This window comes from Melanerpes formicivorus, unplaced genomic scaffold (assembly GCF_026170545.1).
Source record: "Melanerpes formicivorus ecotype bairdi unplaced genomic scaffold, bMelFor1.0.p_v2 SCAF_33, whole genome shotgun sequence".
Lineage (NCBI taxonomy): Eukaryota > Metazoa > Chordata > Aves > Piciformes > Picidae > Melanerpes > Melanerpes formicivorus.
Genome location: NW_027142385.1, coordinates 8,152,030 through 8,172,256, shown reverse-complemented (window position 1 = coordinate 8,172,256; position 20,227 = coordinate 8,152,030). Strand labels below are relative to the sequence as shown.

General features: G+C 58.7%; 1 protein-coding gene across 1 annotated transcript; it reads left to right on the top strand.

The window, feature by feature from the left end:
* The first annotated feature begins 6,596 nt into the window (after positions 1–6,596).
* PLPP7 (phospholipid phosphatase 7 (inactive)) lies at positions 6,597–20,007 on the top strand. The gene is made up of 2 exons (XM_068155979.1): positions 6,597–7,250; positions 19,171–20,007. The coding sequence occupies exons 1-2, from the start codon at positions 6,800–6,802 to the stop codon at positions 19,533–19,535; spliced, it is 816 nt and encodes a 271-aa protein (XP_068012080.1). The 5' UTR covers positions 6,597–6,799; the 3' UTR covers positions 19,536–20,007.
* The last annotated feature ends 220 nt before the right edge of the window (positions 20,008–20,227 follow it).

Sequence of the window (20,227 nt, the reverse complement as noted above, 5' to 3'; positions counted from 1 at the left end):
CCCGCTGGGGCGGGCGGGCTGCGGGGGCTGCGCAGCGGGGCGGGAGGCGGCGGCCGAGCCTCCCCCGCTCCGCGCCCGCTCAGCACCGCGGAACCGCCGCCCGTGGCATCCCCCCGCACCGGCCCGGGGGGCACCGGCCCCGCGGCTGCTCTTCCTCCGCCTCTCCTCCTCTCCTTCTCGGCGAGCGCCTCTCCGCAGGGGTGTCCGACCTTCCTCCTCCTGCTCTCGGCGCTCCGGGGCTGCGGGGGCTCAGCCGGCGGGGCTCATGGGGGGCGGCTCGGCGGCGCTGCCCCGCACACGGCTGGCTCCTGCGGGGCGCTCAGCGCAGCATCGCGGGGAGCAGCGATCGCCGAGCCCCGGCCGAGCCCCGGCGGGCTCCGCTGCGCTGCGCGGGGGCGAGGTGCGGCGGGGAACGGGGAGGGTTCGGAGCCGGGGGGGGGAGGCTCCTTCTCTCGCTCTGGATTTTTTTCCCCCCTCGCCTCCCCGCTAGATGCCCGCGGAGGTGAGAGCGGCAGGAGCGCTGCCCCCGCCCCCCGCCTGCCGCTCGCTTCCTCTCTCGCAGCACATTCGCGCAGGGGCTGGGGGGTAAAGGGGGGGCTCCTGCTCCCTGCTTCTCTCCTCAGCGGCAAAAAGGCAACGGGGTCAAACTTTGCAGGAAGTCTCCGGTAGCCCTGCCGTGCCCCACTCCCCTCCGCGTGCCCCCGCGGCCGGCCGCTGCCCCGGGCAGGGGCTGCAGCATGTCCCCGGCCCCGCAGCCCCGGCCGCCGGCAGGTCTCGGCGTCCCCCACCGGGCTCGCTCTCTGCCTCCCTCCTTCGCCCAGTCCCATTCCTCCCCCTGTATTTCGCTTTTAAACTGCAGCTGTTGAAGCTAAACCTCCTTGGGGAAAAAGAAAAAAAAAAAAAAAAAAAAAGGAGAAAAGGAAAAAAAAAAAAAAAAAGGAAAGAAAGGGAAAAAAAAAAAAAAAAGAAAAAAGAAAGGGAGGAAAAAAAAAAAAAAGAAAGAAGACGAGGAGGAGGAGGAGGAGGAGGAGGAGCCCAGCAGCATTTCCTCCCCCATCTCCCTGAATTCTGGGTAATGTAGTTTGATTTGAAAGCTGGGTCGGTGGATTGGGTGCAGAGTCTGTGGTCTCCCCCTCTGCAAAGCCCACGCCCCAGGCTGGCTGAGCTTCGATTCCAGCAACCAGAAACCCAGGGCAGCCCAGGGACTGGGAAGAGCTCTGGGAACAGCCCTGAGGAGAGAGGCTTGGGGGTGCTGGGGGAGGAGAAGCTCAACAGGAGCTCTCAGTGTGCACTTGCAGCCCAGAAAGCCAACCAGAGCCTGGGCTGCAGCAGGAGAAGTGTGGCCAGCAGGGCCAGGGAGGTGATTCTCCCCCTCTGCTCAGCTCTGGGGAGACCCCACCTGGAGTCCTGCCTCCAGTTCTGGAGCCCCTCTTGCAAGAGGGATGTGGAGGTGCTGGAAGGTGTCCAGAGAAGGGCCAGGAGGATGAGCAGAGGGCTGGAGCACCTCTCCTGTGAGGACAGACTGAAGGAATTGGGGCTGTTCAGTCTGGAGAAGAGAAGGCTCCGAGGTGACCTCATTGTGGCCTTCCAGTATCTGAAGGGGGCTACAGGAGGGCTGGGGAAGGACTGCTCAGGATCTCAGGCAGTGATAGGACTGGGGGGAATGGAATGAAGCTGGAGGTGGGGAGATTCAGGCTGGAGGTGAGGAGGAAGTTCTTCACCATGAGAGAGGTGAAGCCCTGGAATGGGTTGTCCAGGGAGGTGGTTGGGGCCCCAGCCCTGGAGGTGTTTAAGCCCAGGCTGGCTGAGGCTGTGGCCAGGCTGATCTAGTGTGGGGTGTCCCTGCCCATGGCAAGGGGGTTGGAACTAGATGATCCTTGTGGTCCCTTCCAACCCTGACTGATACTATGATTCTATGAATATCTGGAGAAGAGAATGAGCAGCACCTGAGGCTGCAGCAGCCCATGGGGAAGTTGTAAACTTCTATTAAGGACAGTTTAGGAGTAAAGCTGCTTGCTGGTGCTGCTAAACAGCCAGCTGAGAATCCTGGTTCCAAGGCTGAGTCCAGGGGAGATGTGTTTAGTTCCTTGGTGAGAGCTGCTGTGTGGTCCTGGTTCCGAGGGCTGAGCCCAGGGGAGATGTGTTTAGTTCCTTGGTGAGAGCTGCTGTGTGGTCCTGGTTCCAAGGGCTGAGCCCAGGGGAGATGTGTTTAGTTCCTTGGTGAGAGCTGCTGTGTGGTCCTGGTTCCAAGGCTGAGTCCAGGGGAGATGTGTTTAGTTCCTTGGTGAGAGCTGCTGTGTGGTCCTGGTTCTGAGGGCTGAGTCCAGGGGAGATGTGTTTAGTTCCTTGGTGAGAGCTGCTGTGTGGTCCTGGTTCTGAGGGCTGAGTCCAGGGGAGATGTGTTTAGTTCCTTGGTGAGAGCTGCTGTGTGGTCCTGGTTCCAAGGCTGAGCCCAGGGGAGGTGTTTCCAGCTCGGTGAGAGCTGCCCCATGTCAGGCTTTGCGGAGGGCTCTGGGTTTGTGTCCTCCCTGAGCTGCTTTTCAGCAGGGAACCTGGGGAGCCAAAAGGTGAAAATGGCTTTGCTGGTGCCTCCAGCAGCTCAGAGCTGGGTCAGTGTCTGTTAGTCCTTCCCACCCCGTGCTGCCAGCAGGCATTTCCCAGCCCTCTGTGCTTGCCACCTTGCCCTCCGGCAGCAGGAGAGCCTGGAGCCGCTGGGTGCTCCTGGCAAGTGGATGGCACAGATGAGGGCAGGGTGGTTTGCAGGTGCAGAGGACAGGGTGTGTTGTTATGGCTTTCTTCTGCACCTTTCTCAAAGCATTGGCAAAATGCTTGTTTTGAGCTTCCCCAGGCCCTGTGGAGGACACAGTTTGAGTCCCTGTCCTGCAAGCCCAGGAACACAACCGAGTTACACACACCAGCAACTCTACTAGCTCGTAGTAGAGGAAAGAATGAAATTAGCACCTCCAAACGAAGTCCCCAGTTGCTTCAGCAGCCTCCAGAAGGTGCTGAAATCCTTTGACATTTCCAAGGCTCTTTCACACCTTTCAAACAAGCTCCTCACAGCTTCCCAGAGCCTCACAGATTTGGTGAAACTGCACATTCTGCAGCTCTGGTGCCACTGAAGCTTCAGCCAGGTCCTGCTTCCACTTGGCTGCCTCTGGTGTGCTGGTCAGCGAGGAAATGACATTATCTCATCCTAATTAAATCAGCTTTTCATCCTCAGCTGGAGTTGTCTTTGGGTTTGGGTCCTGCCTGCCTCCCTGCGCTGCTGGGAGTGATTAAGGCATTAGCACACCCGGGAGGGGCTGTGCTAAGCTGTGTGCAGAAGGGTTCCTGTGCCCGAGCCTGGTGGGATCACTGATGGGATTGCTGGAGATGTGAGGCCAAGCTGTGATAAGCCAGAATTAGGAGTGGCTGCTGGTGCTGGGAGCTGTGTTGCCTTCTGCTGCTCATTTAATGCATCTCAGCCTAGCATCGCCACGCTCTGTCCCTGCAGTGGTCCCCCCCCAGCAGCAAGGCCTGCAGGGTTCCTCCATGTCCTGCCAGCAGGTTTTCCAGGTTTATTCAGAGGCAGGATCTCCTCTCCATCCTCTGAACAGCAGCATCTAGACCCAGCCCACCAGGGCTGGGATCTGCCTGGCCCTGCTCTGTGTGCCATGAATACTCCAAACCATTGTGGTTTGTTTTGGCCAAGCTTCCTTCTTCACAGAACCACAGAAGGTTGGGGCTTGGAAACGACCTCCAGAGATCATCCAGTCCAAGCCCTCTGCCAGAGCAGGCTCACCCAGGGCAGCTCACACAGGAACACATCCAGGTGGGTCTTGAAAGTCTCCAGAGAAGGAGACTCTGCAGCCTCTCTGGGCAGCCTGCTCCAGGCTCTGTCACCCTCATAGTGAACAAGTTTTTTCTTCTGTTGCTGTGGCACCTCCTCTGCTCCAGCTGGCACCCAGTGCCCCTTGTCCTGTCCTTGGACATCCCTGAGCAGAGGTCACTGTGACCAGCAGCCCCCAGGCAGGCTGGGCTGGGTGGGCAGGCAGAGGGCACAGTCGAGGTGCATGGAGCAGGCTGGATTTGTCCCTCTGGATTTGTCCCTCTGGGTGTTCTCCAGGTGGGTCAGGTGTCAGGCCTGGAATATCCCCCCCAGATCTGGGAGGCTGTCTGCAGGTTTAGCAGGATATTTATAACCCCTGGTTTGGGGGGGGACACGTTTCCCTCCCCATCTGGGACCATCAGTGACAGCCTGGCTGCAGGACAGACAAATTGCTTTGACAGTTGGCACTGCCTCCATCCCACTCTGCCCTTCCTCCTCCATCCTCTCCCCGCTGGGGCTGGGGGGCTGGCTCCTGGCTGGGAGGCTGGGGCAGCTCTGTGTGTGAGGCAGAGAAATTCCCTCCTGTCAGTGTCAGCAGAAGGGACAGGCACCAGATTAAATTAACTCCCAGGGCTCTCAGGGTATTTTTCCTTTCCCTCTGACAGCTCCTGAGGAACAAGCTCAGCAATAGCTCAGCAGCCCTGGCACAGGGCTGGGCAGGAGCAGAGATCAGTCTCTCGGTTTCTGCAGGCTGCTGGCCACCAGCACTTTAACCCTCTGCAGGCTGCTGTCTGCTGAGCCCCAGAGAGCTGCAGCCCTGCAGAGAGCTGGAGAAACAGGGAGGCCACCCAGCAAGGAGGTGACAGCTATGGCCAAGCTGTGCTGATGGTGGTCTCCAGGTGGGCTGGGATCTTCCAGGTGCCTTGGAGCCAGGCAGTGGGATGGGTCTGGGAGCTGGGGGGTGTCAGTGATGTGGCAGCTTCTGTGTGTGTGCCCCTGGGATGCCACAGCCCCAGGTGGTACCTGAACTCAAGAGGGCTGTGGTTTATGGGCGGGGTGGGGGTGCCTGAGGAGGGAGGGGATCCTCTTCCTCCAGTGAGGGTCATCATCACCACAGGCCAGGGCAGGCTCCTGGAGGGTGAGATCCAGAAATAAATTGATGTCTGATATTTTCTTTTGCATCATTACAGGGGAAATCTGAGCAGAGCCCAGGGGCAGGAGCTCCCCAGGACCTCTGGCACTCGCTTGGCCAGGTGTGGCCCTCACCTCCTGCCAGTCAGAGGGGCAGAGGCTGGATGCTCATCTAGACAATGATGGATTAAGCATGGACAAAAAGTGCAAAGAAAGTAGAGAATCAATCTCATTACCTTGCATTGCTCTCTCTGGTGCATTTTGGACAGGACTTTTAAAGACACCTAGGGGCTGATTCCCAGGGAACAGGCAAGCTCTGACCTCTGGAAGTGGCCATCTGTGCAGGCAAATGTCACTGGCACCGAGAGATGTCTGTTCTGCTCCTCAGGGCAATATTCATCTTCTTCCCTCCCCTGTCCCTGGGGGATTTCCAGCCTGTTTGCACAGCAATAATCCCATTCCTTGGGCATGTGGGTGGTGTGGAGCTGTGACAGCCCAGGGCCTAGGGAAGGTCGCTCAGGGGTGGTAGCCCAGGCGGATGGTGCAGCGAGTCCCTCAGGCAGGTGATGGAAAGTCTCCCCCAGCAGTGCTTGAGGCTTAGGTCCACCCAGCTGTGGTTCAGGGAGTGCAGCAGGATCATCCAGACCTGTAAAGTGGAGCTATGAGCACCAGCAGGATATCCTCAGGGGCTCAGGGGTGGAAGATATCTCAGAGGGGTTCACCCCAGCCAGGGTGGGGAGCTGGGAGGCTGACAGCAGCCTAGCACAGGCAAAGTGATGGAGCCCTTTGGTAGGAGGGATGGGAGATCTTCCCTGTCCTTTGCAGGAGGACTTCCAGGGGCCTGGCATAAGCCTTCCTCCTCCCTATGTCATGATGCCCACTCCCCTGAGACTGGTACCTGTGCTGCTGATGCCATCCACAGCTTTGGGATGTGGGCACCACCTGCCCCCTGCTCTTGACACAGGCTCAGGACGCTGGATGGCACAGCAGGGATGTCTGTGGGATTGAGGGCAGGCTCAGTGCTGGGGCAGGAGGATGTGAGCTCATTAGCAGTGCTGTGTCCCTGTTCATCAGGAGCCCAGCAATGCTTCTCCCTGCTCTGGGAGCAGGGTGAGTGGTGCAAGCAGCTGCAGGGGTGAGTGGGGAGGCAGGATGGGGCTGGTGGTGTGTGGCAGGTGCCCATGGCAGGGAGAGGAAGGTGGAGCTCAGGATGCCCTTGCAGGGGGTGAGATGTTGCAGAGAAGACATCTGGGGAGAGCCCCTTGGGGGGCAGCCCCTGAGCAGTGCCCAGCCTCAGTGCTGGCACAGCCTGGTGGCACAGCCCACCTTAGGAGCCATGCCAGCTGCCCTGGGGAGGGTGGTGGTGGGGGGATGCCCTGATCTCCTCCTGCTCTGATTCTCAGACCTTGCAATGTGAATTGCAGAGCAAAAAAAACCCAACCCAAACCCCCAAACTACACTTCCCATTCTCCCTTGCAGCCCAAGGAGATAAGCAATTGGCAGATTTAAATAGACCAGGCCAGAAGCAACCAACCTTTGGCACGATGCTTTTCCCTCCTCTGCTGCCAATCTATTGGCTGTTTAACCTTTTTCCCTGGCTCTGGAGTGGCTGCCAAGCCTGGCATTAATTTTCCTCCCAAGCTTGCTAGGCCCATGAAGTAAACAGCCATGTGCATTCCTTACTCTATATTTAACAGCTGCAGGCTGTGCTGGGGGCAACTGCGAGAGAGGGGAACCCGAGGTGCTTCCCAAACCCACGGCTCGTGAGGGTGGGAGTGGGGGAAGCTTCCTGCAGGGAGCAGAAGGCTCTCTCTCCTTGCCGGTGCTCGCAGAGCAGGTTGTGGTGGAGAGGCTGCAATGCCAGCATCCCAGGCACGCTCCAGGGCCAGGGACAGGAGCAATGTCCTCAACAGGGCTGAGTTCCTCTCCCTGAACCAGCCCTTGAAGGGGAACCAGGAGGGCAGAGGCTCCGGCAGGAAGCAGAGCGGCCAGGCTGGGGCAGCCGCTGCCCAGAACGGCAGCGCCAAGGAGCGGAGGCAGTCGCAGCAGCTGCCCGAGGAGGACTGCATGCAGCTCAACCCTTCCTTCAAGGGAATTGCCTTCAACTCCCTGCTGGCCATCGACATCTGCATGTCCAAGAGGCTGGGCGTGTGTGCCAACAGAGCCTCCTCCTGGGGTGGTGCCCGCTCCATGATCAGCCTGCTGGGGATAACGGGGCACGGCATCCCCTGGATCGCAGGTACCCTCATCTGCCTGGTGAAGAGCAGCACGCTGGCAGGCCAAGAGGTCCTCATGAACCTGCTGCTAGGTGAGTGGCAAAGCTCCTTCCTTCCCACCGGGAAAGCCCAGCCCCGGTCACAAGGGACAGCAGCCCTGGGACTCCTCCTCTGGCTGCTCCCAGCCACCGATGTGGTCAGGAGCAGGGAGTGACCTTTATGGTGAAGGCTCCACTCGTTGGGCCCTCTCAGTCCTGGGTTCCACGGGTGGTGGATGTAGCACAAAGTGGTCTCAGAGGCATGGAGCAGTCCTGGCAGTTGGTGGAGGGAGTAGGGGGAGGTCCTTGGGCCAGTGTAGGGCAGGGCTGAACATCCAAAGCAAGGAAGTGTGCAGGTGGCTACCAGCGACGATGCCTTTTAGTTAACCTCTGCTGGTTTGATAGGTGAGGAAAATGTCAAGGTTTTGATCTTTGCTATCTGGGTCAATTCCTGAGGATACCCTTGAGCAAAAAAAAAACCCCAAACATTTCCATGCCCTCACCACCTTCTTGAGCAGACCCTGGCTCCATGTCTCAGACGCTGTGTGATGGAGTTCTACCTCCTTCCTTGCCATGGGTTGGTCTTGCATCCTCCTTCCCACGAGGACTTTTCTTGCTGCTGTCCCCATTTCCATGAGCTAATTTGACCCAGAGGCTGTGCAGACAGGCTGGGATCTTTCTGTCTCTCCTGCTAGTCCTTTCCTGTGCAGTGGTGGTTCTCCTTGTTCCTGGAGGTTGGGATGTGTTAAGGAGTTGCCTTCCCAGCTGAGCAGGGCCCATCCCACTCATGTGGACTGATGTCCCACCAGTGAGCAGGCTGAGCTCTAGGTGTGACTTGCCTTAGATCCTGGGCCCAACCACCCTGGCCATGTCTACCTGGGGACTTTGCTCTTCTTGCTCTTCTGCCTTTGGCACGGGGCTCAGTTGCTGCAGTGTTCCCTGTGACCAGCTGCTGTCTCATCTGGCTGTGATGCTTCCTCCTCCCCCAAGCCCCAGCAGCTGGAGCTTCTGCTTTTGGTTTGTAAGAGAAACTGAAAACCTTGGATCTAGGTCTTTGCTCCCCAGGGAGCCTTTTGGGGGGCCAGAGGGACATTTCATTTCAAAGGCACCTCAGGAAAGGGACATCCTGTCCAGAGGGACTGACCATGGCACTCCACAGGCTCTACAAGGTGGCCCCAGGTTCTTTTGCCCAAGTTGCCAAGGGAGAAGGCTGTGCTGAACTGGCTTGAAAAGCACAGTGGTGGCTGCCCTGTCTCCCCTCTGCCTTTGGGAGAGAGTGTCCTGCTGCTGTGACATCTAACCAAGGGAGGCCATGGCGGGGAGGAAGCCAGAATAGCAGCAGCGTGATGCGGAGCCTGCCAGCGTCAGCAGATCTTCCAGGGGCTCCTCGGTCTGCTGGGTCAACCTCTCGCTGAGAGGAGCAGCTCCATCTGAAAGGGCACGAGGATGAAATAGGAGGTGACTAACAGCAGCCAGACACCTCTTGACCCAGGAGTCTTTGATGGGTTTGGAGCCTGCAGACTGACCTCTTTGACTCCAAAGTGTTTCAGATCCCCATGAAGAGCTGCTGCCACCTTTGGCTGAAAACCAAGAAAGGTTTCCTTGTCCTCCTGCCACCATGTGAGGAGGCCAAAGGCAAAGCCACCTCCAGGTCATGCTGAAACTCTGGAGTGTCTGGTGGTCACTGGCAGAGCTTGGCCCTAGCACTGGCTGCACCTCCAGGTCTTCTGAGCTCACATGTGGTGCCCACAGGCATCTCAGGGCATTTCTGGAGTCCTGCTCCCTTGCCTAGACACATCACTCCCATCCCTCCCCTCCCCCTGCCAGGGGAGAACATGGTTAACCTGTGTGATGGAGCAGGACACAGCTTGACAGCCCACGGGTCTGGCAACCACCAAAGGGCTCTGCTTTGCCCTCTGAGTGGTCCCACAAACTGCTGGCACTGACCAAGGTGCCCTGAGCTGCTCTTCTCAGAGGTTCCTCAGCAGAGCTTGAGCAGATCCCTGCTGAGTGTGGCCTTGGGTTGATATTTAAGGTTGCAGCCAGGAGCTCCAAATACCTCAGCAGCTGTTGCTGTGGTACCTGCACTGCTGATGGAGGAAGAAGTCTGCCTGGGGACTGTGGGACTGGGGGACCTCAAAAGACCCCCATGGGATGAGGTCTCATCAGCAAACAGGAAGGGTATGGCAAGGCTCCTCCTGCATCTGGCACCCTTGGTCCCTCTTGCTGCTGCTTTTCTGTGGATCAAATCCATCAGGATTTGGTGTGAAGCCCTCCTGGGCAGGGACAAGTTAAAGGGAAGGGAACCTGCTGGTGTTTCCCTGATCCCCTGGGAAGAGGGAAGCAGGGAAGCTGGGGTTGTCTACGGTACCCCTTCCTTCCCTGCCTCCCCTGGCTCTCCTCCCTTCCCCCTGCTGGCTCAGGGTTTGATCCATCAAGCAGAATTTCTGATGCAGTCTCTGGGCAGGGAGCCAGCCCAGCAGAGAGCACTTGGGGAGGATTTGCAATCAGGCTTTCAAGGCGAGGAGACAGGAGACTGCTGAAATGGGACTGGGAACCTGGCAGAAGCACCACTGCAGATGGAGGGGGGGCCCTTGTGCCCGAGGAGCTCTTGGCAGGAGCTTTGCCAGCCCAGGCAGGAGCATTTCGGGTGAGGGGTCTGCCCCTGGCGCGCTGCATCCGTGCCGGCTGCAGATGTTGATCAGCCACCCCGAGCCATGTCCTCCCCCCCCTCTGTCAGCTGTGATGGAATTTATTGATCCTCCTTCTCATCATGATCTTTCCAGCAAGTGCCAAACAGCCAGGGAAGCTGCTCAGACTCTGTTACTGAAAGGAGGGAAGAGATCAGGCATCTGTGCCCACTGTCAAAGTCCCTCTGCCAGAGGCTGCTTTCAGGAAGGCCATCCCAGCACTGCCAGCTCTGCCTGTTGAAGAGTCAGGAGGGAAGTCTGCACCCCCTGGGCAAGCTGAGAAGATCATACCTCAGGAAAACTCCCAGGTTGAGGCTTCATTTTCTTTCCCTGCCGGGGCTGGAACTCTTGGGGCTGTCCAGGCTTTCCCCTGCAGTCACAAGGGCTTCACAGGAAAGCTGAGGAAATCCCTTGGCCCTTGCAATTGAAGGGGGGGGGAGGGGAGGGGCAAACAGATAGAAAACTGACCCTGAAATTCCCAGCTCTGCTTCAGAACCAGACAGAATCCTCATTCAACCTCGGGGGGAGGGAAGCAGTCCCTCGGTTCTGACCCATCTGGTGAGGATGTGGATCCAAATTTAGTGATTCATTGACTGCAAAGCCAGCAGAGAACATTTGGATCATTGATCTAACCCAGGGCAAAATGCAGGCTGTGGCACATCCCTTGATTTATTCCTCTTCAGTTTGTTGAGGGTGAGGCACAAATAAAAAGCCCCAAGCACTCAATCTGATGGACAATTACCAGCCAGGGGGACGTGTCAGAGCCGTTTCTGTCTGGCTGCAGTGGTAGGTGAAGCTCACAGGGCTCTGCTCGCAGCTGGACTCTTCCCTTCGCTGCAGCTGTCTCCCTGCCTCGTTTCCTCAGCTGAGGAGCTCTTGCAGCCAACATCTCCTCTGCCTTTCAGTGCTTTGGATGGTGCTCAAGTCGTTTCTTCACCTCCTATTTATCAAGCTAAGCAGAAGGAGCTCCTCAGCCTGATGGACTCTCCAGGTCCAGGCATCCTCCTGCTGCGACAGGGACCCAGGTGGCTGCTCAGGTGAACCTCACCTCTTGTGTTTGGAGCCAGTTCCACCTCTGCCTCTGCTGTCAGAAGGTATCTGCTTGGTTAACCCTTGCACATAGAATACCTATTTGTGCTTGGTTTGAAACACCAGCCCAGAATCCCAGCATGGTGTGGTTGGGAGTGACCTCTGGAGACCATGCAGTCCTGCCCCACGCTCACGCAGGGCACCCACAGCAGCTTGCCCAGGAGCAGGATGCCCAGCTGGGTTTGGGATCTCTACAGAGAAGGAGACTCCACAACCTCTCTGGGCAGCCTGCTCCAGGGCTGCAGCACCCTCACACCAAAGAAGTTTCTCCCCCTGCCCAGATGGAGTCTCCTGGGTTCCGGTTTGTGCCCACTGCTCCTTGTCCCGTCACTGGGCACCACTGATGAGCTGCTCTTTGGTCGTGGCTCTGAAGCAGCTGTTCAGAGCGGCAGAGGCAGCGCTGCTGTCCTCAGTGACACAGGTCCCACTCCTCAGCCATCAGCAGCGCCCTTGCGGGGTGGGGGTGCGGGGGGCTGGCTCCCTGCTGCTGTCGCTGAGCATTTGTCAGCGCCGAGCCCAGCGGTGCCGCGGGCGGGGGGCGCAGCGGCGGGCGGAGCATGGGTGGAGGAGCACCGGAGGAGAGCCAGGGTCGCTCCTCCACTCCTGAAGGTCGGCAAGGAGGCAGCTTCTGCTCTCTCCAGCCTGCTCCCTGAGCGCTGACCTAGCTTCAGTCTGATTGGGAACCAAGCCACGACATTGTGAGGCACAGTCCCCTGCAGAGCTGTGACTTATCTGAGCCACAGAGACGTGTCTTTATTTATGTTAAATAGCTATATTTATAAATGCACAGTGCCGAGGTAGATGTGCTCCTGGGGGACATGGTTTAGCACCAATATTAGCTTGGGCTTGATGATCTTAAAGCTCTTTTCCAACTGAAATGATTCTGTGATTCTATGTCCAGGACCCCTGCAGTCCCACCCCAGGACCCCTGCAGTCCCACCTGGCAGCTTCCAAGCAGGATCAGACGGGCAGGAATGTGGTAGGTTAGGAAGGGAAGAGTGAGCAATGCCTTCACCACCCCCCTGAGCCCCCTCTGACCCCTCTCTGCCGGTGCAGAGGTGCTTCAGGTATTGCCATGCTTGCCTGTGGAGTCCCTGTGGTGGAAATGCAGCTGGTGCAGCCTGCTGCTGGTAAAGGTCACCGAGCAGATGAAGTGCCCAGGCAGTGGAGACAAACTGGTCCTCTCCAGCCTCAGGGCTCAGCAGCTCAGACCCAGCAGAGAGGCTGAGGAGCTGCCTGGCTGCTGGATCAGTCTGCAGGCAGCAGGGCTTGCTAAGCCAAGAGCTAAGAGATGCTCTGGGGCCAGATGTGTCTATTTTTGCCCTCTCATTTTCCCACTGTGAGGCTGGGGATGTTCTGAGCTAGAGAGGGCAGTTGATGTTTCTGCAGGGAAGGGGAGAGAGCAGCCCAGGAGCTGGCACCCTGCATGAACCATTCCCTCCTTGGAAAATCTGGTCCCTGGGGAAGGGCCAGCCCCTGCCCTGCTCCCCTCCCAGCTCTGCCAGTCCCCACTGAGATCTCAGCAACTTTACCCAGCCAGGTGGAAACCTTTAGATGTCAAACAGGCCAACGTGACTGACCCGTGGTGGGTGCTGGGCAGGGGGACCCACACAGCTGCCCACATCACAGCCAGCATCTAGACACAGGTCCAGCCTGGCGTTAAATGCTGCTCTCCATCGCAGCAGGCTGCTGCCCTGCCTCCTGTTGTCCTGCCCAGACACGGCAGGTAAAGTCCCTGGGCCTTTGGTGGGTGCTGTCCTCATCCTTCATCCTTTCACAGCTGATGAGCTCAGGCATCTGTGAGCAATGCCCAGCTCTGCCAGCTTCCCTGCCCCCTCCCCTTCCTCCTCTGCTTCCTCTCAGGCGAGTGCAAACTGCTCACTGCAGGGCAGGCTGGTGAGACTGCAGTGTCCCTTGGTAAAGGACAGTCAGTGGCAGGCTGGCACCCGTTTGGCTGTGGCTGGAGCAGGCTGCTGGGGAGTGCATTGCCAGGGACCTGCATAGGGTCTCTGTCATTATCCCTGTGGCAGCCCTTTGGTACTGGGCAGCACGGAGGAGTTCAGGTCCTGGCTGGGTGCTGAGGACGCTGCAGCCATCAGTGTGCAGCCCCTGGGGAAGCTGCAGCAGAGCTGAAACCCAGCCCTCAGCAGGAGAAATGTTCCAGAGCCTGAGCGCAGAGCCAAAGAGAAAAGGAGTGCGAGGGCTGCTGAATGGGAAGAGGGGGAATAAAAGATGGGAAATGAGTCATCCTCCTGTCTGTCACGCCGGGAGCAGCTTCCCCTGCCCCTGCCTGCGGCTCGCAGGGGACAGTGGCTGCTCCCCTGGGGCAGAGCCAGCCCTGCCGGGGCAGAGCCAGCCCTGCCGGGGCAGCTGAGCCAGGCTGTGGCCCGAAGGGAGATGCCAGGAGGCGGGTGAGTGTGGCTGCCTCTAACCAGCCTTGACAGGAGCCGGGGGGGAGGGAGGCAGGCAGGCGCTGGGCAGCCGGGGAGGCACCGGGAGGAGCAGCAAGCGGGGATCCCGCTGCGGCCAGCCTCGGTGGAGGATGGGGATGGGAGAAGGGAGTGATGTGAACTGCCTCTTTCTCCTGCCCATGTCTTCATGCAGCTCTGGTCTTGCTCTCCGTTTCTGTCTGTACAGGGATGCTGGGAGAGCAGCCCCAGGTCTAATGCTCCGTGAGATGTGATGGTTGGAGGTCCTCTGAGCACCACAGAATCAGCCCCAGTGGTTTTTTGCCTTACTGAGGGCAGCAGGGAGCAAGCACAAGCCCAAGCAGCAGTGAGTCCAACCAGGAGCCCAGCCTCTGTGGGCTGGGAGATGCTGTTGGCCACCAGCCCAAGGCAGTTTTCTCCCTCCAGCTCAGCCCAGGCAGTGCCATCCTGCTGGTGGTGGTGCAGTGAGTGCTTTGGGGAGGTGCTGATGGCACCTGAGCTGCTGCCAAGGTGTACCCAAGGGCTTTGTGAGCTGTCAGAGCCCTCCTGGGGTCAGCTGAGCCCTCCTGGGGGCAGTGCTGGGTTAACTTGGCTGTGACTGGATCTGAAAGGCCTCTCCCAACCAAAACAGTTGGATGGTTCCATGGCTCTCAGCTCCTTGTGCCACCAGCAGGAGCTCTCCTCTCTGCCCTCACCCTCTCACCCACCTCCCATCCCCAGGCTGTGCAGAGCCTGCTCAGTAATTGCTGCTGAGATGCAGACTGCCCAGCTCCCAGGGGTGGAGGAGGACTCCAGGCAGGCTGTGTGTGCACTTGGGGGCTGTTTCTAATCAGCTAGGATATAGCAGCTCTATTTTTAGCCTTTTTTCTTTCTTTCTTTCTTCCTCTTTTTTTTTCCCCTTTTCTTAATTAATTGCACAATGCTGCTTTCCACCATCTCCCCCTCCCCATCCCTGTGGTCACTTGCTCCACTCTGCTGCTTCTTCAGCCAAAGAAATAACCTCCCCCCAAAGCTCCCCAGAGCCTGATTCCGTGGTTCTCCACTGTGCTGTGCCATCTGTGCCTTTTGTCTGCCCTTACACCCACTAGTACCCCCCCTGGGGAAGAGAAGGGAGGAGAGAGGTTCACTTCCAGAGGGGTGGACCTCTTCCAGCTGCCACCAGCTTCACTGGAGTGAGGATGAAGATGCTTTTGAAACCTGCATCTTTCATTAACATCAACTAGACAAGGCTGCAAACGACTCATTTTCCAGGTCAGGAAGCCTGATGCCTGCAGGAGGCTTGGGAAGTTCAGAAGCAGCAGGAGAGGGCATGCAAGGGGGGGTGAGGGGGAAGAAAGAAAGGAAGCAAAAAGGTAGAAAAACATGAATTGAAATTAGGGAGGAAACTGGCCTCTCCCCTGGGCATGGGGACATTTGTCCAAGGGTTCACTCCTGAGGCAGGTTGGCTGGCCTGGGAAAGCCAGGCCCTCCAGAGCCAGCCTCTCCCTGCACCTGGCCTCAGCTGCCTGCCAGGAGCCTGCCACAGCTCAGCAGGGCTGCCGTGGCCCCCAGCGTGGTGGCACCAGGTCAGAGCAGGCTGCAGGCTCAGAAGCCCAGGAGAGGAGTTCTCACCAGCTTGGCTCTGCTTTAGCATGGGGCTGAGGCTGGGCAGAGGGGGCTGAGGCTGGGCAGAGGGGGCTGAGGCTGGGCAGAGAGGGCTGAGGCTGGGCAGAGGGGCTGAGGCTGGGCAGAGGGGGCTGAGGCTGGGCAGAGGGGCTGAGGCTGGGCAGAGGGGGCTGAGGCTGGGCAGAGGGGGCTGAGGCTGGGCAGAGAGGGCTGAGGCTGGGCAGAGGGGGCTGCCTGCTGCACCTCTGCTCCCAGCCCTGTGTGCCTCCCGGGCTCGCTGATCTTAGAGGAGTTTTCAGCCTTTATGATTCTATGATTCTCTTCATTCCTGGGCACTTACCTCCCCCTTTTCCTCTCCCCACGTGCTCAGCCACACTTCTGGGAGGCTGAGCCCAGCCTGTGACTGGTTTTGATGCTGATCCCACAGCCTGGCTCTGGAGAGCAGCCTGGTCTCAGCCCAGCAGCCCCATCTGCATGAAGTCATGTGAGCCAGGGCTGCAGGAGCAGACGAGGCCAAGGGCTGTTTTGGCTTTCTCCTCTTCTCCTCCCCCCTCCCTGTCCCCAGCACTGCACCCAGGTTGGTTTTCAGCTGTGGTTTTGATAACTTGTTTATGTAAACATCTCAGCTGGAATCTGCCCCCCCGTCCCTGGAGACGCTGCCTGGCTCCGGCGATGCCCCCGAGGGTGCTCGCTGCATCCCCAGCCTCTTCCAGCCCCCTTCCAGAGGCATGGCAGCAGAGAAGGCTCCTCAGGCACTGGGACAGGAAGGACCTGATGGTGACAGGAGACATCCAAGCGTTTCAGCTTCTCTTAAATAGGAGCCTGGGCTTTGGCTTGGCACTGCTGTGTCCTTGCTTGGGGCTTGTCCTGGTGCCTGGCCAGCACAGGGCTCACCTCTCCTCCCTCCTGCCTGCTCTTGGTGAGCTGCTACCCTTGGGTGGTGGGAGCAGGGCAGAGAATTGTTGTCCTTTGCTTGTCAATAGATAGAAAAGCTGTGCCCAGGGGCTTCTCTTCCAGCTCAGTCCCTGTCTGATGCCAGGTGTTGGCTGTTTACCACACCAAGGGCATCTCTGATGCTAAACCCGTGGCAGGCAGGTGAGACTTGCCCATTGGGTTTGTGCTCTCAGGAAGTTTTGGCTGTGAAGAGAGCTCTTTGAGGTGGGTTTGCAGTGGAAATCTGAAGGATTATTTCCATTAACACCAGGTCAAAGGGGAGGTTCTGTCTCTTCTTTCAGAAGAAGGTGAAGGAAGCAATGAGGAGCAAGAGCTAATCCTTCCTTTGCTCCTCCACATCCACCACTACCTGCATCTTGCTTCCAGTGCTGCCTCTGTTTTCAATGCAATGCAATGGGGTCAGGGCATGATGAAAAAAATGCATCAGATGGCAATTTCCTGCTCCTCTCAGCTCACCCCTGGGTCAGGTGGCACTCTGCCATCTCTGCTCTGCCTCTGACAGCTTTGTCTGCCTCCGGGGAGCTGCGCTGCGCAAGTGCAGGCTGGGGAAGCAGCTGCAGGCTCCCTGCTCTGCTCCCTCCCGGGGCCATATTTCACAGTCACAGAATTGCTGGGGTTGGAAGAGGCCTCCAAGAGTCATCCAGCCCAACCTGCAGCCCAACACCACCACAGCCACTAAGCCATGTCCCAAAGTGCCACAGCTTTGGGCTGGGTCTGGATGTACTGGGGAAGGCTGGGTCTGGATGTGTTGGGGAGGGCTGGGTCTGGATGTGTTGGGGAGGGCTGGGTCTGGATGTGTTGGGGAGGGCTGGGTCTGGATGTGTTTGGAAGGGCTGGGTCTGGATGTGTTGGGGAGGGCTGGGTCTGGATGTGTTTGGAAGGCTGAGTCTGGATGTGTTTGGAGGGCTGGGTCTGGATGTGTTGGGGAGGGCTGGGTCTGGATGTGTTTGGAGGGCTGGGTCTGGATGTGTTGGGGAGGGCTGGGTCTGGATGTGTTGGGAGGGCTGGGTCTGGATGTGTTGGGGAGGGCTGGGTCTGGATGTGTTGGGGAGGGCTGAGTCTGGATGTGTTGGGGAGGGCTGGGTCTGGATGTGTTGGGGAGGGCTGGATCTGGATGTGTTGGGGAGGGCTGGGTCTGGATGTGTTGGGAGGGCTGGGTCTGGATGTGTTGGGGAGGGCTGGATCTGGATGTGTTTGGAAGGGCTGGATCTGGATGTGTTGGGGAGGGCTGGATCTGGATGTGTTGGGGAGGGCTGGGTCTGGATGTGTTTGGAGGGCTGGGCTGCTGGCAGCAGAGCTGTTGTGCTGATTCACTCTGGCAGTGCCTGGCCCCCGGCAGCAGCAGCAGCAGCAGCAGCAGGATAGGACAGGGATGCAGGGAGGCTCTCAGGGCTTGGTGGGGGCTCTGCTGGCACCCAGAGCTGGGCAAGAACAGTGGGGACCCCCCCTTGTGCTTCTGGAGCTGGGGCAGGGCAGGCTGCTGGGGCTGTTTCATCAGTAAGTTGCTGCATGAAAGGAACAGAAAGTGCAGGGGGAGGTGACAGGAAAGGAGGCATCTGGAGGGTTCTTCTCCTTCTTTTAAGGGCAAATTAACCCCCCGGGTTTAGCGCAGTCGCTGCCTTCAGACCCCGAGCTGTGTGCAGAGGAGGCTTTCTGTGCATCACTTGATGAAAATCAAACCTAGCAGTACTGAAAGCCCATTTCATTCATCTGCTGAATGAAAGGATTATTAAAACAGCTCTTTGGCTTCCTCTCCGTGCCCTGAACACCTCCACGAGCTCATGCCTGCAGCCCTCCAGCTGCCCTGGCGTCAACTTTGACCTTTAAAACAATCTTGTAAGGGCAAGATGGGCCCGGGGGGAGCACCACGAGTCAGCAGGGCACATGGTTGGGGGGATGCTGCTGGTCTCTGGGTGGGGAATGGTCGGTGGCAGGTCTGTTGAGCACCATGCAGGAGACACTGGGGCTCCTTCAGGCTGCTTGCTGAGTCCTGGCTGGGCTCCCCAGCAATGCAACAAGCTGCTGAGTTCAGCAGGAGCAGCTTGGGCTGGAGTCTTCTCTGGGCAGCGGTGGTGCCTCAGCTCTCTGAAGCAACTGCACCAGGCTGAGCTCCCAAGGTTGTGTCCCAGAGCTTCAGCTCTCACCCAGCACTTGTCCAGGGTGAGAGGGGACCCATGGGCAGCACAGCAGCCCCTGAGCTCTGCAATCAGCTCCTGCAGCACTTTGCTGAGTGGAGGCTGTGCAGGGTCACCTTGGTGGGGTGAGGAGCTGGGCTGAGGGTGATTTGGGAAGCCCAGCATGAGCAGGGCTGGGTGGCTGCCCAGCCACAGGGAGGTAGCCCTGTGATGGCCAGCCAGCCCCAGCACCCCTTGGCCTCAGTGGCTGTGAGCTGAGCTGGTGGCACTCACCCTGAACAGGACACCCTGGCAGTGGCTGCTCCAGGGCTCTGCAGCCTTTGAAGTGCCTCCTTCCCCAAAATATCAGCAAATCCCAAAGTGCAGAGAAAGGCTCTGCTGAGTGCCAGGCTTCCCACCATGGGCTGCAGCCCTGCAGGGACACAGGAGTGCAGGACAAGAACAGACACAGGGATGTCACAGGGCTGGAGGACAAGAACAGAGACACCCAGTCCAGTGACTGGAGGGCCAAAAGGGTTTGAATTTTACCTTTGCCAGTTGCTTTCTTCCTCCCAGGGGGATTTCTTGCCTCTGCAGTTGGGATTTCTCCTCTCTGATGATGGTGTTATCCTTTCCCATGGGTGATCAGGGAGGGTTCAGTAACCTACCTCTCCTACCTCTCCTTCTGCTTCTCCCTCCTCACCTCTCCCTCCTCACCTCTGCCTCTGCTCCTGTTCCTGACCTCTCCCTCCTCACCTCTGCCTCTGCTCCTGACCTCTCCCTCCTCACCTCTGCCTCTGCTCCTGCCTCTGACCTCTCCCTCCTCACCTCTGCCTCTGCTCCTGCCTCTGACCTCTCCCTCCTCACCTCTGCTTCTCCGTCCTTGCCTCTGCCCCGACCTCTCCCTCCTTGCCTCTGCCCCTGACCTCTCCGTCCTCACCTCTGCTCCTGCCCCTGACCTTTCCCTCCTCACCTCGCCCTCTGCCTCTCCCTCCTCGCCTCTCCCTCCTCGCCTCTGCCTCTGCTCCTGCCCCTGACCTCTCCCTCCTCGCCCGTGCCTCTGACCTCTCCCTGCTGCGCTCTGGTTTTGCAGCCCTGCTGCTGGACATCATGATCGTGGCGGGGCTGCAGAAGCTGGCCAAGCGGAAGGGCCCTTTCGACGTCACCCCTGGCCTCTTGGACTACCTGACCATGGACACCTACGCCTTCCCCGCGGGGCACGCCAGCAGGGTGGCCATGCTCTCCAAGTTCTTCCTCAACCACCTGGTGCTGGCCATCCCCCTGCGCATCCTGCTGGTGCTGTGGGCGCTCTGCGTCGGCTTCTCCCGCGTCATGATCGGCCGGCACCACATCACCGACGTCCTCTCCGGCTTCGTCTTCGGCTACCTGCAGTTCAGGCTGGTGGAGCTGATATGGATGTCTTCCAACACCTGCCAGATGTTGATATCCATCTGGTGAGCGCCAGGGACCGGCTGGCTGCTTCCCTGCTGGACCTGGGGAGCCTCCCCCCCCGGCGGTGGGCTGGAGGCGGCGGCACCGCCGGCGCCGCTTTGTGATGTCGCTTCCAAGCCTGCAAGATAAAAGACAAAGCCAAGGTGTTGCTCCCCCTGGAGTGGGGTTTAGCAGCCGAGGGCCATACCTGTCCTGTGGCCCTGTCCTCAAACTGTGTTTGGACAGCAACCTGACTGAGCTTCGTGGGTGAGAGGAAGGAGCTCCGTGGCTGCCTAGTCTGGGGGGTCCACGCTGGCCCCTCGGGATGGGCAGCCCCTGAGAGCTTCCTGAGAGCATCAACGTTGGGAAACCTTCTTGAGGCCAAATGCTTTTGGCCACAGAGCTGCTGCTTCTCCTGTTTTTTTGGTAAGCCCAGCAGTTGTGTCTGGGGTCAGGATGCTGCTGGCACTCCAGAGGTAATAAACCATCCCAAAAATCCTGCCCTGCTTGGTTCTTGTCTCAGGACAGTGACAGGACAAGAGGCCATGGGCACAAACTGGAACAAGTTTCACCTGAAGATGAGGAGGAGCTTCTTTAATTTAAGGGTGAGGGAGCCCTGGCAGAGGCTGCCCAGAGAGGCTGTGGAGTCTCCTCTGGAGGATGTGTTCCTGCCCTGGCAGGGGGGGGTTGGACTGGATGATCTGCAGAGGTCACTTCCA

Bases quoted from the DNA above. Each gene is read 5' to 3' on its own strand.
- PLPP7 (XM_068155979.1), top strand. From the start codon at position 6,800: ATGCCAGCATCCCAGGCACGCTCCAGGGCCAGGGACAGGAGCAATGTC. The intron at 7,251-19,170 runs GTGAGTGGCAAA...CTGGTTTTGCAG, and splicing joins CCTCATGAACCTGCTGCTAG to CCCTGCTGCTGGACATCATG.